The following is an 18,071-nucleotide window of genomic DNA, read 5'->3' on the forward strand; positions in this document are numbered from 1 at the left end:
TTTGGAACTGACCCCAAAGAAACCAGGACCTCCACCAAATCACCCAGTTGAAACTCCCAAGGTATAATCGCTAAACTAGGCTTGAACTGCTTCATCTTCACACCCAAAGTTACCTTTGAATGTTCTTTCAACAGAAACAGGCCCAACAGCAAAGCCATCCATGTTGGCCCCATTAGAATTGAGGCCCAGCCCAACCATATGCATCTATGGCCCAGTCAACCAGTGGTCAACCCTAATTCAAAATTACGGTTTCCTCATGCCGAGATTTTTGGAAGAGCTCGTGTTGTACTTGCAGTAGTTGCCGGTCCCAGGTCCGCCATCATAGCCACTTCCAGCTCCGCCAACCCCTTCGATGCCTCATGGGCATCTCCATCCCTCCGACCGCCGTCACAAAATTTGGCGAACTAAGGTCCGAACGCAACTCAGCATGACCAGAACCATCGTGGCCTGACATTGCCAGAAGCAGCGTCTCCATCTCCAATCTCCTGTCACAACCACCACCTCCATGCCCGAAGAAACCACAAGCCGCACAGAGACCATGACATTTCTCATACTGAAGCTCAACCATCATCGAGATCGCCGGTGAAAACTCAAACATCCGTCTTGCCTGGATCCTCCGACAGACATCTTGAATCCCACGGACCCTCTGAACTGGGTCCTTTCGCTACACCGCTCCCTGATCAACCCGAACGAAGGTCCCCAACACCCGTCTGATCAAAGTTAAAGCCTTTTCATTGCGCATAGAGATGCACAAACCCTTCACCGCCACCCATACCTCAAGGAGGTGCAGCGGAGCATCCTTGAGATCAGAAACACCGTCATAGTATGCCAGCAGCAACATGAAATTGTTGTTAAACCATGGACCCCCTGGGAGAATCTGATCCTTCACAGCCCTATCGTTGAATTGGAAGACGAAGATGTCCTCCTCCTCCTCTTGTCGGATCAAAACTCTCTCCCTTAGCCCCCACACGTTGGAGATCGCCGCCGAAAACGTCAGAATCACCATCGCTTTCTTAGACAACAGCCGGCCACAAAGGTAGAAAAACGAATCGTGAATTGCATCTTCTCCTCCAACAAGGCTCACAAAAGCCTCCTCAAAAGGTGCAGGAGGAGCCACCGTCTCCTCCGCCATCTCTTCACAAACTTGATCAGTTCGGACGGCTAGGGCAAAGAAACCCTAGCAGAGTAAAAAGTCGACAATTTGTAGAATTTAGAAATGTATCGAATTATTCACGTTGAAAATTCTGACAAACAGCCCCATGTGGTTTTAGCTACTCCCAAAGAAGAGTTGTTTTCGATGACCATTGTACATTTTTCGTTTTGGTTTCAAATGAAGCTAGGGGTTTATATTTTCAGCATAAGAGAGATGTGGTTTTACTATCACCCACTTTTCTACTCACCCCACAACCTAAACTATAAACAAAACTTGATACAAATTTACCCTTTCCTAAAAGTTGCCTAAAAGGACACAATTAAGTTAGTTTATTAAACATACATGCTCATGAAGACTTTAGTTAATTAGTTCAGTGACAAGCAGACTATAAGTTTAATACGTAGTTAGGGCATAGGTTAAAGTCCATCATGGGATCAAATTTTTAATGCCCTTTGTCCAAGACAAATAAATATTTTCTCTTTTGGCGAACAGCAACACATTACATCCATCGATGACATCTATGTATGTAGATTAATTAGTCATAGTTAATCTTTCTTTATTCAAATCATATATGTCACATTAATGTATTGTAATGCTAAACCCTATAAGGTGTTTTCATTAATCTAAACCATAATATATGTGGATGGAATTGTATAGAAAGTAGAATGGGCGTTGATCAAGGTACATGAGTAATCTATCTAATAGATCATAGATAGATCGGAGGGGATGTCATTACTTGGTCAGACATGTATATGTTATAGATAACCTCATTCTCTTCCTCTACCTCAATTCCAAGAAGAAAGAAAAGAAAAAAAAACCCTAATAATTTCTCCCTCTGGAGATTAGGGTTTTCTGGTCTGTACAATTTCAATCCCAACATGGGGTTCTGTGTATTTTATTCTTTATATACGTGTGCATGCAATATTTTAAACTGAGAGAAGCTAACATTGGATACCCGATGGGGATGGGGGATGAAATAGGGAGAGATCGAGCATCAAATGTCGAAAAGGAAGCTCCGAATGCATGGAGCCAAAAGCAGTTGTGTATACAATATATTCTATATTTCTTAGAATATGATTTAATATCTATGATTTAATCTCTAGCTTCAGTGTATTATTGTCTAAGATCAATATGAAACTAACTGTGGTCTGTGGGTTCGTGGTAGGGTATGATCAAAGTCAGCTCAGAAAAGGACATCATCAGAATGACCCATTTGCCACAAGGACGTCAGTCCATTTGCCACAAGGACGTCAGTTTCTTATTATCACAGTTCGTGAATAGCTGCATTTTTCGTGAAGTAATTAACTCCGACCTGTAAATCTGGCAGTAATCTGAATATCTGATCTCTTCAAATCTGCGCGAACGTGCGTACTTTTGCAATAAATTTTTTTCCTTTGCAAAACCATATATATAAATTTCAATCATGGATGCCAATCATGGCATGTTCTTTGGACAGCTTGATCATCGATCTCCGGCCATTAAGTCTTGTGCTAGTTAATTACTTAGATCACTAACCACCATCACTTTCTGTTATTCCTTAATCACGTTAGTTTACTTGCAGTCTTGAACTTCAAACATCATTAGTTGAAATCATATATATTTTTTAACTCTAACAAGATCAGATTCGGACCGGGGACAATAAATTAAAGAAAGATTATACCTAACAAATGACTTAGTCGTAAAGTTAACTCCCTAATTAATTTAGGGCCTCATTAATTAGATCTCCAACTCTGGATCTCTATATATGAGTACATAAAAAATCTGACGAGTTCAAAACCTAGAGTAATATAGCAACACTATACTACATATAGCAGTATCTAGCTAAAAGAAAACTTGACATCCTAGCTAGAAAATAAACTATACCCTGCATGTAAGAATGATATTAATTCATAGTAATAGGAAATGAGAAGGAAAAGAAAATTTGATCAAGGAAAACGATCATAATTAATGCCCACAACCATTTAGTCAAGTGGCTAGTGTAAGTTTTTATTTATAAAATGGATATCTTAAGTCTGATCAGAGCGTTTCAACCTAAATTTGTCATTGAGTCAAGCTCTCAAGCTGAAGTTGGTCCGTGTTGTCTAGTAGTATCATGGATGTGTATAACTATTCACATTACGCCTATCACTTACAAAACCAAGCACGTATGTCATCAAAAACATTGGTCCGGTACTGGCTGACCGTCCAATTCTTAAGGTAGCAAGGGTATGTGTAATTGATTTCGCAACGTATATGTTGGTAGTTATTTCCATTAATGGAGCCGGCTGCAATTGCATTTTTCATAGATCGAGGAATGTTATGTAGGACTAGTGAACCTTGTTCAGGAGAAGCTTAGTTGCAGTCTTGAAGGCATGAGCTCCGTTAAGACTCGGTCGAGTTGCTTTTTTCGCCATTCTTCCAAGCATGAACTGCTAAGCTCAACTAGTGAGTAGAATGTGGTTCACTCAATTAATGACATAGTTGTGAGCCTAAGCCAATGGTCCCCATCGACTAGTGCTATAAGGAGAACCAGCATTAGATTGAGGAAACCAGCTCATTTCGATACGGGGTCAAACCTTGTATTAGGTCTCTTAGAGATATGACAAGTTATTTACGCTCGGTTGAAACATAATACAATCAAATAGAACATAAAAGGTAGTCCAAACAATGAGCGGATCAGTTAGGACTAGGATAAATATCTTATATATTTAGGATAAATCCTTAGAGGTATTAGGGATATCCGGTTCTAGAAGAAGTGCTATAATCACAAAATTTCAAGGAAAGCCAAAACTTGTAAATATTAGAAGTTCTAGCTACCAATTATAAATCCTCTCCATATCTATTTCCATGTCGCATGCTCAGTAATTATCGCAGCATGGCAGTGTTTATAGGACTACCTACTTATATATATGGTTTCATCAACATCACATGCAGTGATGCAGTCCTACCATGGCTGCCGAAACACTGATCAATAACATCAGTGTGTGTACTATTCCCACACAGGTATCACGGACGGTCCTATCAACTGTGCCCCCTCGGGAAATTAACCATAACTTATTTGGTTCCGGTCCAACTTTAATTATGCCAAATAATAACCTAACCATAAAGGCAAGTAACTTTCCGATGAAGAGAGATCAGGCACCCCCTTTTCTGGCTTCAAAATTAGTACCAACTTTTAGGTCATTTTTTTTAGTAGTTCAAACAACCATATAATAAACAATTAAACATAATCTCATCGTTCGAATTCACCTTTTCAATTAACTATTTCTAAACATAATTGGAATTTGGGCTCACAAGAAACCAACAAAATGCACACAGCCCTACACATTCTGCTTTTCTCAAACCCAGCTCAGCCAAACGCTCACACACTTCCACTTTTGTATACGTGTGAGAGAAAGAGACTGTGATCGATGCTGGTGGCCCAGAAAAATATATGGCTGACCGGCTTTGGGGATGTGAGTTAGATAAAGAGGGGAGAGACTTATAGGCGTAAGACTACGACTACTGAAGAAAAGAAAGCAGAGAAAGAGAGAGGTTGGAAAGAAGAAAAACTAAAAGATAGAAAATATTATTCTCTTTTAGCCATCGTGGTTTTTGTTTTTTTTTTTTCTCTTAGAAATCAAAACTAACCAGATCGTCTTCCTTTCCGAAAGCTTTAGTATATTTTTTAGTGAGAAGGTTTCTTTTGTTTAGATCGATCACTGCTGCTCAAAAACCACTTGACTTGGGGGTTTTTTTGCTGTCTTTTGGCGCAATCGGACTGTCTAAATTTAGTCTGGTTCGATAAAACCCCTTGTGTTTGTTTGTTTGTACGGTCTCTTAGTGTTTCCAAAACTAGTCTTTGTCTGTGGCTAGATTACGAGGGAACAGGTTTGAGCTCAGATTCAAATGATGTCCGGTGATGGCTATTCACTTATACCTTCTGCCATGGAAGGGTTCGATCATCAATTGAACCCAGCAAACCCTAGCCAGAAATCCAATCCTGTGGTCAAGAAGAAGCGGAATCTACCAGGAACGCCAGGTATTAAGCAAACAATTTTAGCTTCTTTCTTCAACTTTAATTTGCGATTTACGAGTGTGTTTTATGCTCTTACCGACACTACTTTACCGGAAAGAGGATATCATTATTGAATCAGATATTTGACGTGAGAACATTTCCGGTTAGTTAATTTTTGTGTGTTAATAATCAGATCCAGATGCCGAGGTTATTGCCTTATCTCCCACCACACTTATGGCAACGAACAGATTCATCTGCGAGATATGCAACAAGGGTTTCCAAAGGGACCAGAACTTACAGCTTCATCGAAGAGGTCACAATCTTCCATGGAAGCTTAGACAAAGAACGAACAAGGATGTGATCAAGAAGAAGGTCTACATTTGCCCCGAGAAGACCTGCGTCCACCACGATCCTTCGAGAGCTCTTGGAGACCTTACCGGAATCAAGAAGCATTTCAGCCGGAAACACGGCGAGAAGAAGTGGAAGTGCGAGAAGTGTTCGAAGAAATACGCAGTCCAATCGGATTGGAAAGCTCACTCCAAGACCTGCGGGACTAGGGAGTATAAGTGCGACTGTGGAACTCTATTTTCCAGGTACCTAAATTAATACGAGCTACGAATTAAATGCTTGTTGTGGATTTGAATTTAATGCAACCTTATGAATATGATTAGATAATAAATGGTGGATTTTTTTTTTTTGGAAATTAAATTTAAACAGGAAAGATAGCTTCATCACGCATAGAGCATTTTGTGATGCCCTAACTGAAGAGAGTGCTAGGCTCACTTCAGCTGCAGCAGCTGCTACAAATCTCAACTTTGGAAATGATCCTACAGTAAACAACACCATGATTAATTCTCAAGCTGTTCAAGATGTTTCTCAAATCTCTGATTTCGACAAGCCCAGCAGATTATCGTTTTGGCTGAATCAGCAGCCAAACAATCTCAATGTGATGGACATGGCAGCTGCAAATCCTAATAATCTGTATGAAATGGTGCAAATGGGATCTGCCACTAGTCTATTTGGCTCAAATTCTATGTCCAATTTCGGTGCCTCTACTTCAACAAGTTCTGCGAATCTCTCCTTATCATCACCGATAGGACTAAAAGATCAAGAAGTCAGAAATATTAAAGCCAACATTATAAGCAAGCCGCCAGCAGCGCCCATGTCCGCCACAGCGCTGCTGCAGAAAGCGGCCCAGTTGGGCTCTACTCGAAGCGGCAACCAACCGCTTTCGGGCAGCAGCGTAGGTGTAATGACCTCGCCTTCTTCCTCAAACACAATGAGCTTCAACAGCAGGTCAAATGAGCTTAACCAACTTTTTCAATCGAGCACTACTACTTCATCGAATCTGGTTAGCTCGTTAAGTTGTTCATCGAATAGTCTCGAACAGGTAATGAAATTCGGTGGCGCAAATTCGAATGCGATTGATCATCAGAATAGTCTAACTAGAGACTTTTTGGGCGTGGGAGATCGTCAAATTCATAATAGGCAGTTCTTGCCACATGAGCTAGCCAAGTTTGGTTCGATGAGTTCAGCTGCTATGGGATTGAGTCCATTCACTGGCAACCACTGAAGTCCTTATCAGAAATCAACTAAACTGAGTCCGGGATCGATGAGTTGGGACCGAGTTGAATCAAACCTGATCGGTCAGCTAGCTAGGGACCGCAAACTGAACGATCAATAAGAGAGCAGGGTACCGCTGCAGCCTGAGAAAAGTGGTCACAGACTCCGCAGAGGGGCTGAGCTGGTCAGGTGGGGGCCTGCCGGTGCATGTCTGAAGTGACAGAACAAAGAGCGAACTCCGAGTCATGATGATGTGTAAATTATTTGGACCGTTTTGGTTGCTGTGTACGTTGTTTTATCTTGTGTATGTTTAGCCTGCTGTTGTTTTATGCATGATTTATGTTTTCCTTGTTTTCTCTTCTTTTGAAATGGGCACGGAAAACTACGTGACAGAAATAGTTGACTGTCCGTCAATCTAATCCGGCTGTGCCCCGTCAACGATGGCGGGTGTGGTTATAAAGAAAGACCAGAGGAGGCCATTAAAGATCTGTCTGTTTCAATCAGTTAATGGAAGATTTAAAGGCTATACTTATATGTGCATGCACCGCCCTTGGTTTGATAATGATAATATTCAAGGGGACGTAAGAAGTGAAACCTAGCTTGCTGAGACTAGTTTAGGGTTTGGACGTTTCTTGGTCTTTTGGGTAGTGATCGAGTGTAGCTAGAGCATAGTCTGTGTCTCATGTGATGTTAGCTTAGGGAGAATCTAGCTGCATGCCCATGAGAAAAGAATTGGGGCAAGGAAGTTGGGGACAGGTGTTGTGTGTGATGTGTGATGTCTCAAGTCTCAACTGACACTTGATGGTTTAGTACGTAAAATCACGGAAGAAATAGAAGAAGAAACTAAGCTCAGCTAATATTCGAAATTCTCGTGTGCAATTTAATATTTGGAAATAAGGAGGGGAGTAGTTCTCAAAGTCTCCATCAAGAATAGTCACCGAATAAATTTATTTTATCTCTTTGAACTTTATGTCTAAAATCATTTGTGCCTCCGAACTTTTAATTTAATCACATATGCCCTTATACTCCTTAATATGATAAATTATAATCATTAGTAAACTAATTGCTTAATTTCTTCATATACTAGTGACAATATATGCATGCCCACTTAGAGTCAATTTTTAGCCTTGATCATGTAAATATTGTGTTTCTTGCATGATTAAAGGCTAAAAGCTAGTTTGAGTGGACAACAATATATGAATAAATTGATAGATTAGTGAAGGATTGGCCATAATTGATCAAATTGGAGAGTACAAGAGCACAAACGATCAAATTAGAAGTTTGGGGGCACAACTGATTTTAAGTGTAAAGTTCAGGGTGGTAAAATGATTTTAGCTCAATTGATTATGTATGCAGATTTCGAATTCTCTTTCTGGATCGTTTTCCTTTTTCATAATACCAAGGGCCGAAGCTATGTTAAATTAATCACAAAAAGCTACACATTTACTATTCAAACTAGGAGTCTCAGCTAAAGCAGCTTTAACCACTACAATGATTTTGAAAATGCTATTATTAAAGATAACTTATAAGCTTTTTAACCCGATAATAGAATTAGCTCGCATACATTATATTTTTTTTTCTTTCGACTAAATGAGTACCGTACCCTTATGGACATTGGTGAATATATAATTATATGATGTGAGAGTTTGATTCTAGTTTTTTTCTTCTTTCTTTTTTCAGTATTGATTGATTCAAATTACAATTTAAAACCCTTATTTTACCTTAAAAATATTCGATATCACTTGAGAATTTGAGATATCGATCACATTTAGTACTTTGTCGATCACACGTACCACTTAACACAAACATACCAAACAAATCCTCAGAGGATTTATATGCAAGTGTTCGATCATTGAGTAACATTACTAAGAAAATATGATGCGGGAAATTGAAGAATTACTCATTCAATGCAAAACAAGATTATATTATATCCACAAATCTTATCCATAGGAGAGCTAATTGATCAGTGCTTTATCATTAGTGGTAATTGATGTACCAGTGAGATGATACATACATGACAAATACTGTCCACCATCTGCCTAGCAATATTATTATCAGTTGCCCTACTACGAACCTGAAAACTTAATGTAGCAATAGACAATAATTTAGCTTTCTAAACCACTTTCTTGACTAATTATAGCGGGCCTGACAAGGAAGCTTGACTTTGGCTTTCACTTTCTAAACTACTTTGCCAAAAAAAAAAAAACTACTTTCAGAGTTTCAGTACGTAAACCCTTTTCTTTCTTTTTTTTGTCTCTTGGTTATATGATCCTTTTTAGTTTTTCTTCTTCCAGATATATATAATTAAACAAGGGCAGATAACATTACAACCTCGGAAAACGAGATTAGAATGTTTCAGGGTTCCAATGTGGATCCTCGAAAACACACATGGAAGGTGAAAGCCGTTCATTTGTTCAAATTAGAACCTGTACGTTTAGTGTTAATTGGTTTTCCCCAATAAGCTGCATGCCATGGAAAACGAAACCGAGAAATGTTGTTCATTAGACATTAATATTTGTTGGAGATGAAAGATCTCACATAATTTTTTTTTTAATAGGAATTGATTGCATTAGTAATCAAGCCATGAAAACAGGTCAGAGTCTAACAGAACTTACATAAGAAATGCTGGGACAAACCGGGTAACTTATCTAAGCTATAACTAAACTCATTAAAGTCTAAAGGGACGCTCGCTGAACAGCAAGCCTAACCTAAGCAAGAATAATCTCGCTCCCTAAGGAAAATATATTCATCTAGTCTAATCTGCCAATCAAGCAATTGTGGTACAAATAGCAACTAGAAACGTCTTAGAAAAGCCTATAGAAATTACCCCTACTTCAAAAGGCTTGAGTCCAGAATGTCTAAAAGCTTAGATAACTTAAGAGATGGCTAGTCCCTCCCCCATAGGGTGGGAATCAGCACCTTCCTCAGTCTCCTCAATAGCCAACAACCTCGGCAACAGGTTGCTCCTCGGGCCCTTCTTGAAGATCTGCCGTATATAGTCCAATTTGAGCTCCTTACAACCAGGCCCAATCAAAACCAGCAGCCCATTGAAATCAGGCCCAAGCCCAACAATCTTCACTGGCCCAGCATCCAACCCAGTTAAACCATCGGTCAGCCCTAGTTCAAGACTAGGGTTTCCCGCCAGTTTTTCCGACATCCCTTTCTGCTCGCAGCCCGCCGTCGTACTCCCCTCCAGGACTGGTAAATCAATCCCAGCCAACTCCAGATCCGGCCCAGGCACCGCCGGCGCTACAGCAGACCCACCTGCCGCCTCCACGTACAGATCGCTGCACACTCGCGACATCACAGTCCGATGACACCAGCCATCCAGACTCCGACTCGATCTGCCAACCCACGGCCACAATCTCCATTCCGTCATGCCGGCCACTGCCGGAGCCGCCATCACCCAGCAGATTGCCGCAAACCAGCCACCAGCCACCAGCCGCATCTAGACCACCACGCATGCAATCATGGATCTGCAGACCGCCACATAGCCGCTGACAGCAATCTCATGTCCTAACCACCAAGCATTCCAGGCCATCACGACCTTACCACCATCTGCATCACCAACAGGAGCTGAGGACAGATCGAAGCCATCGATAGCAGCAACGATACCAGCTTCACCTCTATCAAGTGGAGGAGCAGCGTGAGCAACGCAATCAAAGGGAGGAAATCCGAAGCCACCCAATGCTAGGGGGAGCCACCACGCAAGGCCATGACTCAACCCTCTATGAAACCCCAAGGAGAAGAACACGCCTCCATTGGAAAAGTGACAAATAAAATATAACTTATAAGTGGGTGACTCTTACCCAATTATACCGAGGCCTTTTGTGATTAAAACCCAACACATAACAGGTGGTTAAGTTGGGACAGTATCGGTACAATGGTGGGCCACGGCCCACACTTGTCGTTGTTTAACATGGTATCAGAGCGGGTCATTCTCCAATTGCGTCTCCACGTAGGCACGTATCATGAGCCCAAATTGAGGTTCCTTGTATTGCCATCGAAATATTCCGATACAATGGTGGGGCACGGGCCACACTTGTCGCTGTTTAACAATATTGTTTTGGGTGACCCTTATTTTCAGGTACAAGGCCACATCTAGTTATCCAGCCTTTCTATTATAGCTAGGGCACTGTTATATATATAGTCTGATGCCGCCCTATGAAACCGTTGCAGGGCACTCAGTACTGTGAAAAAGAGATCGAACTACCGAAGAGCTTTGACTTGATTCCACATAGTTAATTGTTTATTGATAACCCAAGCTAGCTATTCATAGGGAAGATGCATGAGATTGGAAGCCTTTGAGGAGCTTGTGACTTTTCAATGGCCAATGGTCCTGCGGTTTAGCTAGCACAAGTACTACACTGGGGTTTCTGGGTCTACGAAATGCACAAAAAGAAACAATATCGAAGATAATGCAACTTTATCGTGTAATGAGTTTTGACCTTTTTATTGGTACTTGTAATGACCAGCTTTAAGCTTTTTGAGGCCTCGGGTCTAGCCTTAGTTTACTTTTGAATTTAGTTTAAGCTATTAGAGGCCATGGGTTCAGTAAAAACGTTAGGGAGAGTATCCATGCCAACTAGCCAAGTTTTGGGTAAGGTCTGCATCGGCAAACGAAACGTACTCTGAAGAGTGAAGACCCAGGTGACAATTTCAAAAGTGAATTTTGGCTAGTTCAATAAATTTTTATACTTTACTTATCTATTGGGTCCTAGATATGGACTTTGATGTGAAGAGTGAAAAGTAGTTCTTAAGTTTTGGAAGGAACCCTTTTTGATGTGACTCACTAAATATGGAAAATAAATTTAAAATTTGGTGAGAGGGCCTGAGAATCGCTCAATCGCATATTAATATTATGCCAATAATTCATTTTGCTCATGTTTGACATGTGAAGGCTAATAAGTTCGCTCATCATATAATTGATCTAGACAAATGGCAAACATTGCATTTAAAGGTAAAGAATGCTCCCAAGAAGTGAAGTCTCTAGTGTAACCAACGGCCGTAAGAGCAACTCCAACAGCTTCCCTATATTTTTTGTATTATAGGGAAACAAAAGTCAAAGCTTTAAGCAATTTTTCATCCTCAACTCCAACAGATTCTCTATTTTATAGCAATCTCTAAAATCTCCATAATCTTCCTTAAAATTTTAGAGATTGCTGTAAATTTAGGGAATTTCGTTTTCTCTTTCCTCACTATTCCTAAAATGGGGATAGTTATAGGGAATCTGTTGGAGCAAAATAGGCTCATTTTTCCCTAAAATAGAGAAAAATAAAAATATGGGGAAGCTGTTGGAGTTGCTCTAAGAGCATTAGCCATTAACTAGAAAATTAGCCTCCTAGTCAACATGCTTAAAAGAGAAGTAAGACAATTAATTAATTCTCTAACCAGAAACTTGATTCTCCAAGATATCGAGATGTGATTGCACTTAAAAATCTCCATCAACCTGAATTTGATTAATGTATTCTTGATTAACTGCGTGACATAATTCTTCTTATAAAATAAAAAATAAAAAAATCATTCTTTGAGTGCTAAAGCTTCAGCTACAACTCTACAAGCAATCAAGCATAGTAGATTTTCCTAATTTTCTAGAAGAGGCAGGAATATATAAACAAGACATTTTGATTTGAATGTTTTGTTGTTTCCCTTCCTCATCCTTCTAAGCTTTTTAATGTGTTGAAACTCCGGCCCAATAGGCCCTAGAAAGTTAGAAACCCTATCACTTCTCAAATTAAGGCCTACTAAGCCTCATAGAAGATAGAAGAAAAGGATGAGGATAATGGGGCAACTAAGTTCTGGGCCAGATTCTCTTCTCTGTGTGTTTCATTAGACCGCTATTTATGACATGGCAGGTCGTTATTGGTGCCAACAAAACTCTCGGTTAGACACGAGGTTCAAATTCCACGTGGAGAACAACGATAGGTCCTAGTAACGTGGAACGAAAACATAGCTTTAGTATTAAACTCAATTTTGTTTCTCAGAATTTCCCTTTAGTATTTATATTTACTCAAACTCTGTTTCAGAATTAGAGAAGGGTGGTGATGATTCGGTGTTCCTCATTCGCCATGGACTTATTGGCTTGGAGAGGATTGCTTTACACAGTGTTCATTCTGCATTTCGTGTTTCTCTGCCAGCTTCTTCTTCTTCAACCTCTCGTTTCTGCTATAGGTTTGTTTCTTTGGACTCTTTGATCTCTTTCTGCCCCAATAATTCATGCATTGATCTAATGCTTTTGTGCTAAAGTTGTTGTCTTTGTTAGTTGGGTGGTGTCATTGGTTTCGCTTCAGTTGAAAGTTTCTTGCTTTTGTGGGTTGTGATTTAGGGTTGCTGTAATCTGGGGATTAGTGAAAAACTAAATTGGAAGTTAATGTTGCATTCTGGGGGGTTAATTTGATTGCAGCATATTCAAATCAGTATAAAAGGCATTGCCCTTTTTGCCTTTCTGGAACCGTGCAAGTATGATCGATTGCTTCTTAATATGCTGTTCCCATTGTCAAAGGATTAGTTTTGTAATGAAAATTTAATTATATGGGTGGAGAAAAAGACTATAATTACTACAAGATTATGACTATCAAGTTAAACTTGCATCAAATTGTCATAAAGGAGAGCCAACCGAATGTGACTATATCTACAGCGTTAATAGAGAACTAGGAAGATGGAAGTCTAGAGGACCATGGTGTGTTTTATGTAAAAAATGCCAACTTGTGCAGAGTTGGATTGAATTAGTTTGAATATGCTGTAGCTAAGTTAGTGGCCGAGGCTGCTTTTGTTTTTGCCTGTGGCTTGGTACTGCTGTCTTGTGTGGTTTATAGCTTATCAAGCATGAACCTTGCGTGTGCAGATGGCAAACCTGGTAATGCGGCTGAGTTGTTTGAAAGGGTTTCACAGAGTGTAAAGGTGAAGAGATATAGCGAGGCACTTAATGATCTTAATGCTGCCATAGAGGCAGATCCAACACTTTCAGAAGCATATTATCATCGTGCATCTGTTCTTCGCCAGATATGCAGGTAGTTATATAGTTATTACTTCTTTATTATGATTCATATCTCTGAATTAGTAGTATTCTCAGGAACTAATTTTGCTATCATAGAACTTGGTTTTATATGTGCCATTTGCTATTTTAAATTTATGATAAAGTAAGAACTAGTGTCAAGTTTAGGCGTACTGAATACATGATGCCTGAAAATGTTTGCTTCAATCTTTGATTGGAAGGTTAGGAATAAGAATGGTAGTGAGCAGGTATCTCTTTCCAATTTCTGATTGGAAAATCATATGATTCAGGCGCTTTTTGGGTGATGTAGATATGAGGAATCAGAGAAGAGCTACAAAAAGTTTTTGGAGTTGAAACCCCGAGATTCAGTTGCAGAGAAGGAGCTTTCTCAATTGAATCAGGCTAAGAGTGCTCTGGATACTGCTTTGACTCTCTTTGAATCAAGCGACTTTGCAAAATCTTTGGAATATGTCGAAAAAGTTGTTCTTGTTTTCTCTCCAGCATGTTCAAAGGTAATCAATCTATTTCATTTCCATATAGCTCCACATTATTTATTTGATTTCAGTTTCCTTTATTTATCCTCACGCCCAAACCGCCTGTTGGTATCACTAGGAAGTTAGGGTCGAGGATCTTTTTATTTCAAATTCTAGTGATCTTATAATTCTGAGCGCGTTGTTTGTTGCAGGCCAAACTCCTGAAGGTGAAATTGTTGTTAGCATCTAAAGACTATTCTAGTGTCATTGCGGAGGCTGGGTTCATTCTCAAAGAAGATGAAGATAATCTGGATGCATTATTACTTCGTGGCCGTGCTTACTATTATTTAGCTGATCATGATGTTGCTCAAAGGTTTGACTAGTGCCTTCTTAACTATTGGGTAATGCCTTTGTAATCAGATCAGAGTTTTATGAATAAATATCTATGGTTTCTGTAGGCATTACCAAAAGGGTCTCCGCCTAGATCCAGAGCATGGTGAACTGAAGAAAGCGTACTTTGGATTGAAGAACTTACTCAAAAAGACTAAAAGTGTGAGTCCTGACAATTTTTTCTTTCTCGAGTTTATTGTATCAAGTTTATTTGTCTCCCTTCTTGGATGGTGAGAAGTTTGGAAATGCTGCCTAGTTCATTTCATTAGTTCACCTTCTTTAAAACCTATTTGAGCCTCACCATCTTAAGCATCATGTGGTGAAATCTTTTTTAAACAATTTTGCTTTATGCAGGCCGAAGATAATGAAAAGAAGGGCAGGCTGCGAGTTGCAGTTGAGGATTTTAAGGCAGCCCTAGCAATGGACCCTAATCATCTTGCATATAATGTACATCTTCATCTTGGCTTGTGTAAACTCTTGGTCAAACTTGGCAGGGGAAAGGATGCTCTAAGTAGTTGCAATGAAGCACTTAATATTGATGGGGAGCTTCTTGAAGCCTTAGTTCAGGTTTGCTGGTGTTTGTATTATCCTTCGTTCATAGATTTTTTTATCATCGTATTGTCTACAGAATTACCTTTCGTGTAATATCTTATGATGCATAGCTAGCTCAGTTGTTTACTAATTCTTATGCTTACAGAGGGGTGAAGCTAAACTTCTGACAGAGGATTGGGAGGGAGCCATGGAAGATCTAAAATCAGCAGCTCAAAAATCACCTCAGGTTAGCCATTGTTCTATAATATGATAATGATTTGTTTTACAATATGGCCCTCTCACAGTTATTGCAGGCGCTAAGTTTATGCTCAAACAAGTATATTGATGCATGTGCCACTAAAATTTTTTTCTAGATTAGGAGCCAAGTTATTATTTTTATTTTTTCTTTAGTTTTTGTTTTTATCTTGCTATGTGGATTGGAATATCAATAACATTGTCTTATAAATGCAATTGTATACTATACTATATGAGAATAAAGTCAAAATTAGCATGTGTTTTTGCATGAACATCTACCAGAAGCATGCATATAATGCCGATGTATTTATAGAATCTACATCTTGCTGATTATACAGGATATGAATATTCGAGAAACATACATGAGAGCTGAGAAAGCCTTAAAGATGAGTAAACGCAAAGACTGGTACAAGATTTTGGGAGTTTCAAAGACTTCGAGTGTATCTGAGATTAAGCGTGCCTACAAGAAACTTGCTTTGCAGTGGCATCCAGATAAAAACGTTGAAAATAGAGAAGAAGCAGAGGAGAAATTTCGAGAAATTGCTGCTGCATACGAGGTCTGCATAAGCTCCTTTTAAACTTCTGTTTCTATTGAACTTGAAACTCACTAGATTTTGTATGCATAGTATACGGTAACCATGAACTGCAGTGTATGCTGCAAGTTGGAAATCCAATAACCTGACTTTGTGTAACTGCAGGTTCTTGGTGATGAAGAAAAACGTACCAAGTATGACAGAGGTGAAGATATTGAAGAGATGGGGATGGGTGGTGGGGGTGGTGGTTTTAACCCTTTCCATGGCGGCGGTGGACAGCAATATACTTTCACTTTCGAAGGTGGCTTTCCTGGCGGTGGTGGTGGATTTGATTTCCAGTTTTAATTTTCTTATCACTCAAGAATGGGTTCCTTCTGTCCAGATGCTTGAGCTAGCAGAGTGCTATAAATTGTGTCATTCTATGGGAGCCCCCGAGCCAATATGACTAACTGCTGACAGGTGGTGTTACATGGATTTTTATCCACCGGGAGTTACAACACTCGAGTCTGGAACTTGTATTAGTTTGTCAAACAAAATGAATTTGGGTCCATTTCTGTATATGTTGAATGTACCCTTCTATGTTCAAACCGGTTCTAATTGGCAAATGAATTAGTGGAATTTTTTTGAATATTTTTTTTTTTATACAAGAACTGTATACATGTGCAAGGTGTATTTCATCAGACAATTAGTTTTTATTTTTTATTTTTTGGATGAAGACATTAGTAAAACACATCAGATATGTTTTATTTTTTGGGAATTTAGATTTGGTTATTAGAGATAGTCGGAACTACTTCATTTTTTGGTCTGGGAATCAGCGTATCATTAAAATCCTTAATGAGAGTCAAGTTTCTGGAAATTTTCGCGCTGCACTGTTAGTGAAATAGAGATGAAGCTGAGAAAGTCAGTTCTAGTTATGTAAGTTTTACTGCAGAAGATACTATCTGGATGAAAGTGTTATTAAAAAGAACATTGGCGAATGTAGTTCAAATAATAACAGCAGTACAAAATTCTTAGCACAATCGGCAAAGGAAACAGAAAAGAAAACAAAAGTTCAAATGATTACAGTAGTTCAACTCAATATCTCATCACAACAAGAATGCTGCAAGCATTGTTAATGCCATGGACACTGCTTTCATTGTCTGGTGCTTCAGGCCAATTGCAGCAGATGCGTCAACAGGACTGTCATTCGATGACGACCCCGCGGAAGGAGCATCAGAACCTTTAACACTTGTTTTAGCAGCTGGCGCTGGAGCGGGTGCTGGTGAGCCAAAAATTGCCAAAGGAAGGAGCACCTGGTCCACCTGATACACAGCTAGCTGGTTGTCTGTAAATATGGTATTAGCCACTGAGGCAGTGACAACCCCAGTTGTTATGTTCACTTGGGTGCCTGATGTGGTCACATTGAGTGGGAACTGCCCATCATCGCTATTCCCTGCCTGTGTATGCAAAGGGTTGCTGGCGGTTTGGAACTGTGAGGTAGTATAGTAAGAGGGGAGGATATGGAACTGGAGTAGTTGGAGCTTTTGTTGTTCTGAAATGGAGTTTAGCGTGCCTGCTTTGAGGGATGCAAAGGCATTGTCAGTTGGTGCAAAGATAGTGATGCCTTGGTTTGATGTGCTGAGCTGGGTGTTGATTTGGTCGGCCGTCTTTGTGCTTTTGAGAAGCTTGATCAAAGTAGTGAACTGACCGGCCTTTTCAAGAACAGCGGTCACATTGGTGCCTGATGGTGCCGGAGCAACTGCTGGAGATTGAGCAGAAATTATGCGCCAATGGAAGAAGAAGATCACAACAAAGAATAATGGGAAGAGGTATTGGGGTGCCATTGTTTGTGTTTATGTGTTTGTGGCTTGGTTTTGAATAGTAAGAGAGAGTAAGGTACTAAGGTGGAGGAGTTGAGCAAAAGGTGAAGAGATTGGAGGGTATATATAAGTGCATAGTTAGGTGAAAGGGAGTCATTTTAAGGTGGGAAGACAATGTCATCTAGGATCGAATAGTCTTACTCTTTCTTGGCAAGTTAAAGGAATAGAGAGGTAGGGAGTTTTGCTTGGCAGTGCAGGAAAAATAGGAGGATATGTGAATGAAGTGAGTGGGGTATGAGTCTGAGAATGATGGTTATGATTGCATGTGTATTGCGTATTGTTTAGTGCAAACTTTACAGAAGAAGGCTTGTAATTCAAGTCCTGATAATATAGGCAGTTACAGT

At 39.8% G+C, this 18,071-nt stretch overlaps 3 protein-coding genes across 3 annotated transcripts; 2 read left to right on the forward strand and 1 right to left on the reverse strand.

Annotated features, from left to right (window-relative positions):
* The first annotated feature begins 4,608 nt into the window (after positions 1-4,608).
* LOC133721882 (zinc finger protein JACKDAW) lies at positions 4,609-7,043 on the forward strand. The gene is made up of 3 exons (XM_062148648.1): positions 4,609-5,153; positions 5,323-5,722; positions 5,847-7,043. The coding sequence occupies exons 1-3, from the start codon at positions 5,021-5,023 to the stop codon at positions 6,700-6,702; spliced, it is 1,389 nt and encodes a 462-aa protein (XP_062004632.1). The 5' UTR covers positions 4,609-5,020; the 3' UTR covers positions 6,703-7,043.
* Positions 7,044-12,678: 5,635 nt separating this feature from the next.
* LOC133722626 (dnaJ protein P58IPK homolog) lies at positions 12,679-16,546 on the forward strand. The gene is made up of 9 exons (XM_062149499.1): positions 12,679-12,863; positions 13,537-13,702; positions 13,997-14,198; positions 14,372-14,532; positions 14,618-14,711; positions 14,904-15,116; positions 15,247-15,327; positions 15,674-15,892; positions 16,034-16,546. The coding sequence occupies exons 1-9, from the start codon at positions 12,737-12,739 to the stop codon at positions 16,211-16,213; spliced, it is 1,443 nt and encodes a 480-aa protein (XP_062005483.1). The 5' UTR covers positions 12,679-12,736; the 3' UTR covers positions 16,214-16,546.
* Positions 16,547-16,803: 257 nt separating this feature from the next.
* LOC133721469 (fasciclin-like arabinogalactan protein 11) lies at positions 16,804-17,776 on the reverse strand. The gene has a single exon (XM_062148091.1). It carries the CDS (start codon positions 17,689-17,691, stop codon positions 16,954-16,956), a length of 738 nt encoding a protein of 245 aa, XP_062004075.1. The 5' UTR covers positions 17,692-17,776; the 3' UTR covers positions 16,804-16,953.
* Between the last annotated feature and the right edge of the window lie 295 nt (positions 17,777-18,071).

This window comes from Rosa rugosa, chromosome 7, assembly GCF_958449725.1.
Source record: "Rosa rugosa chromosome 7, drRosRugo1.1, whole genome shotgun sequence".
In the NCBI taxonomy this organism is placed as follows: domain Eukaryota; kingdom Viridiplantae; phylum Streptophyta; class Magnoliopsida; order Rosales; family Rosaceae; genus Rosa; species Rosa rugosa.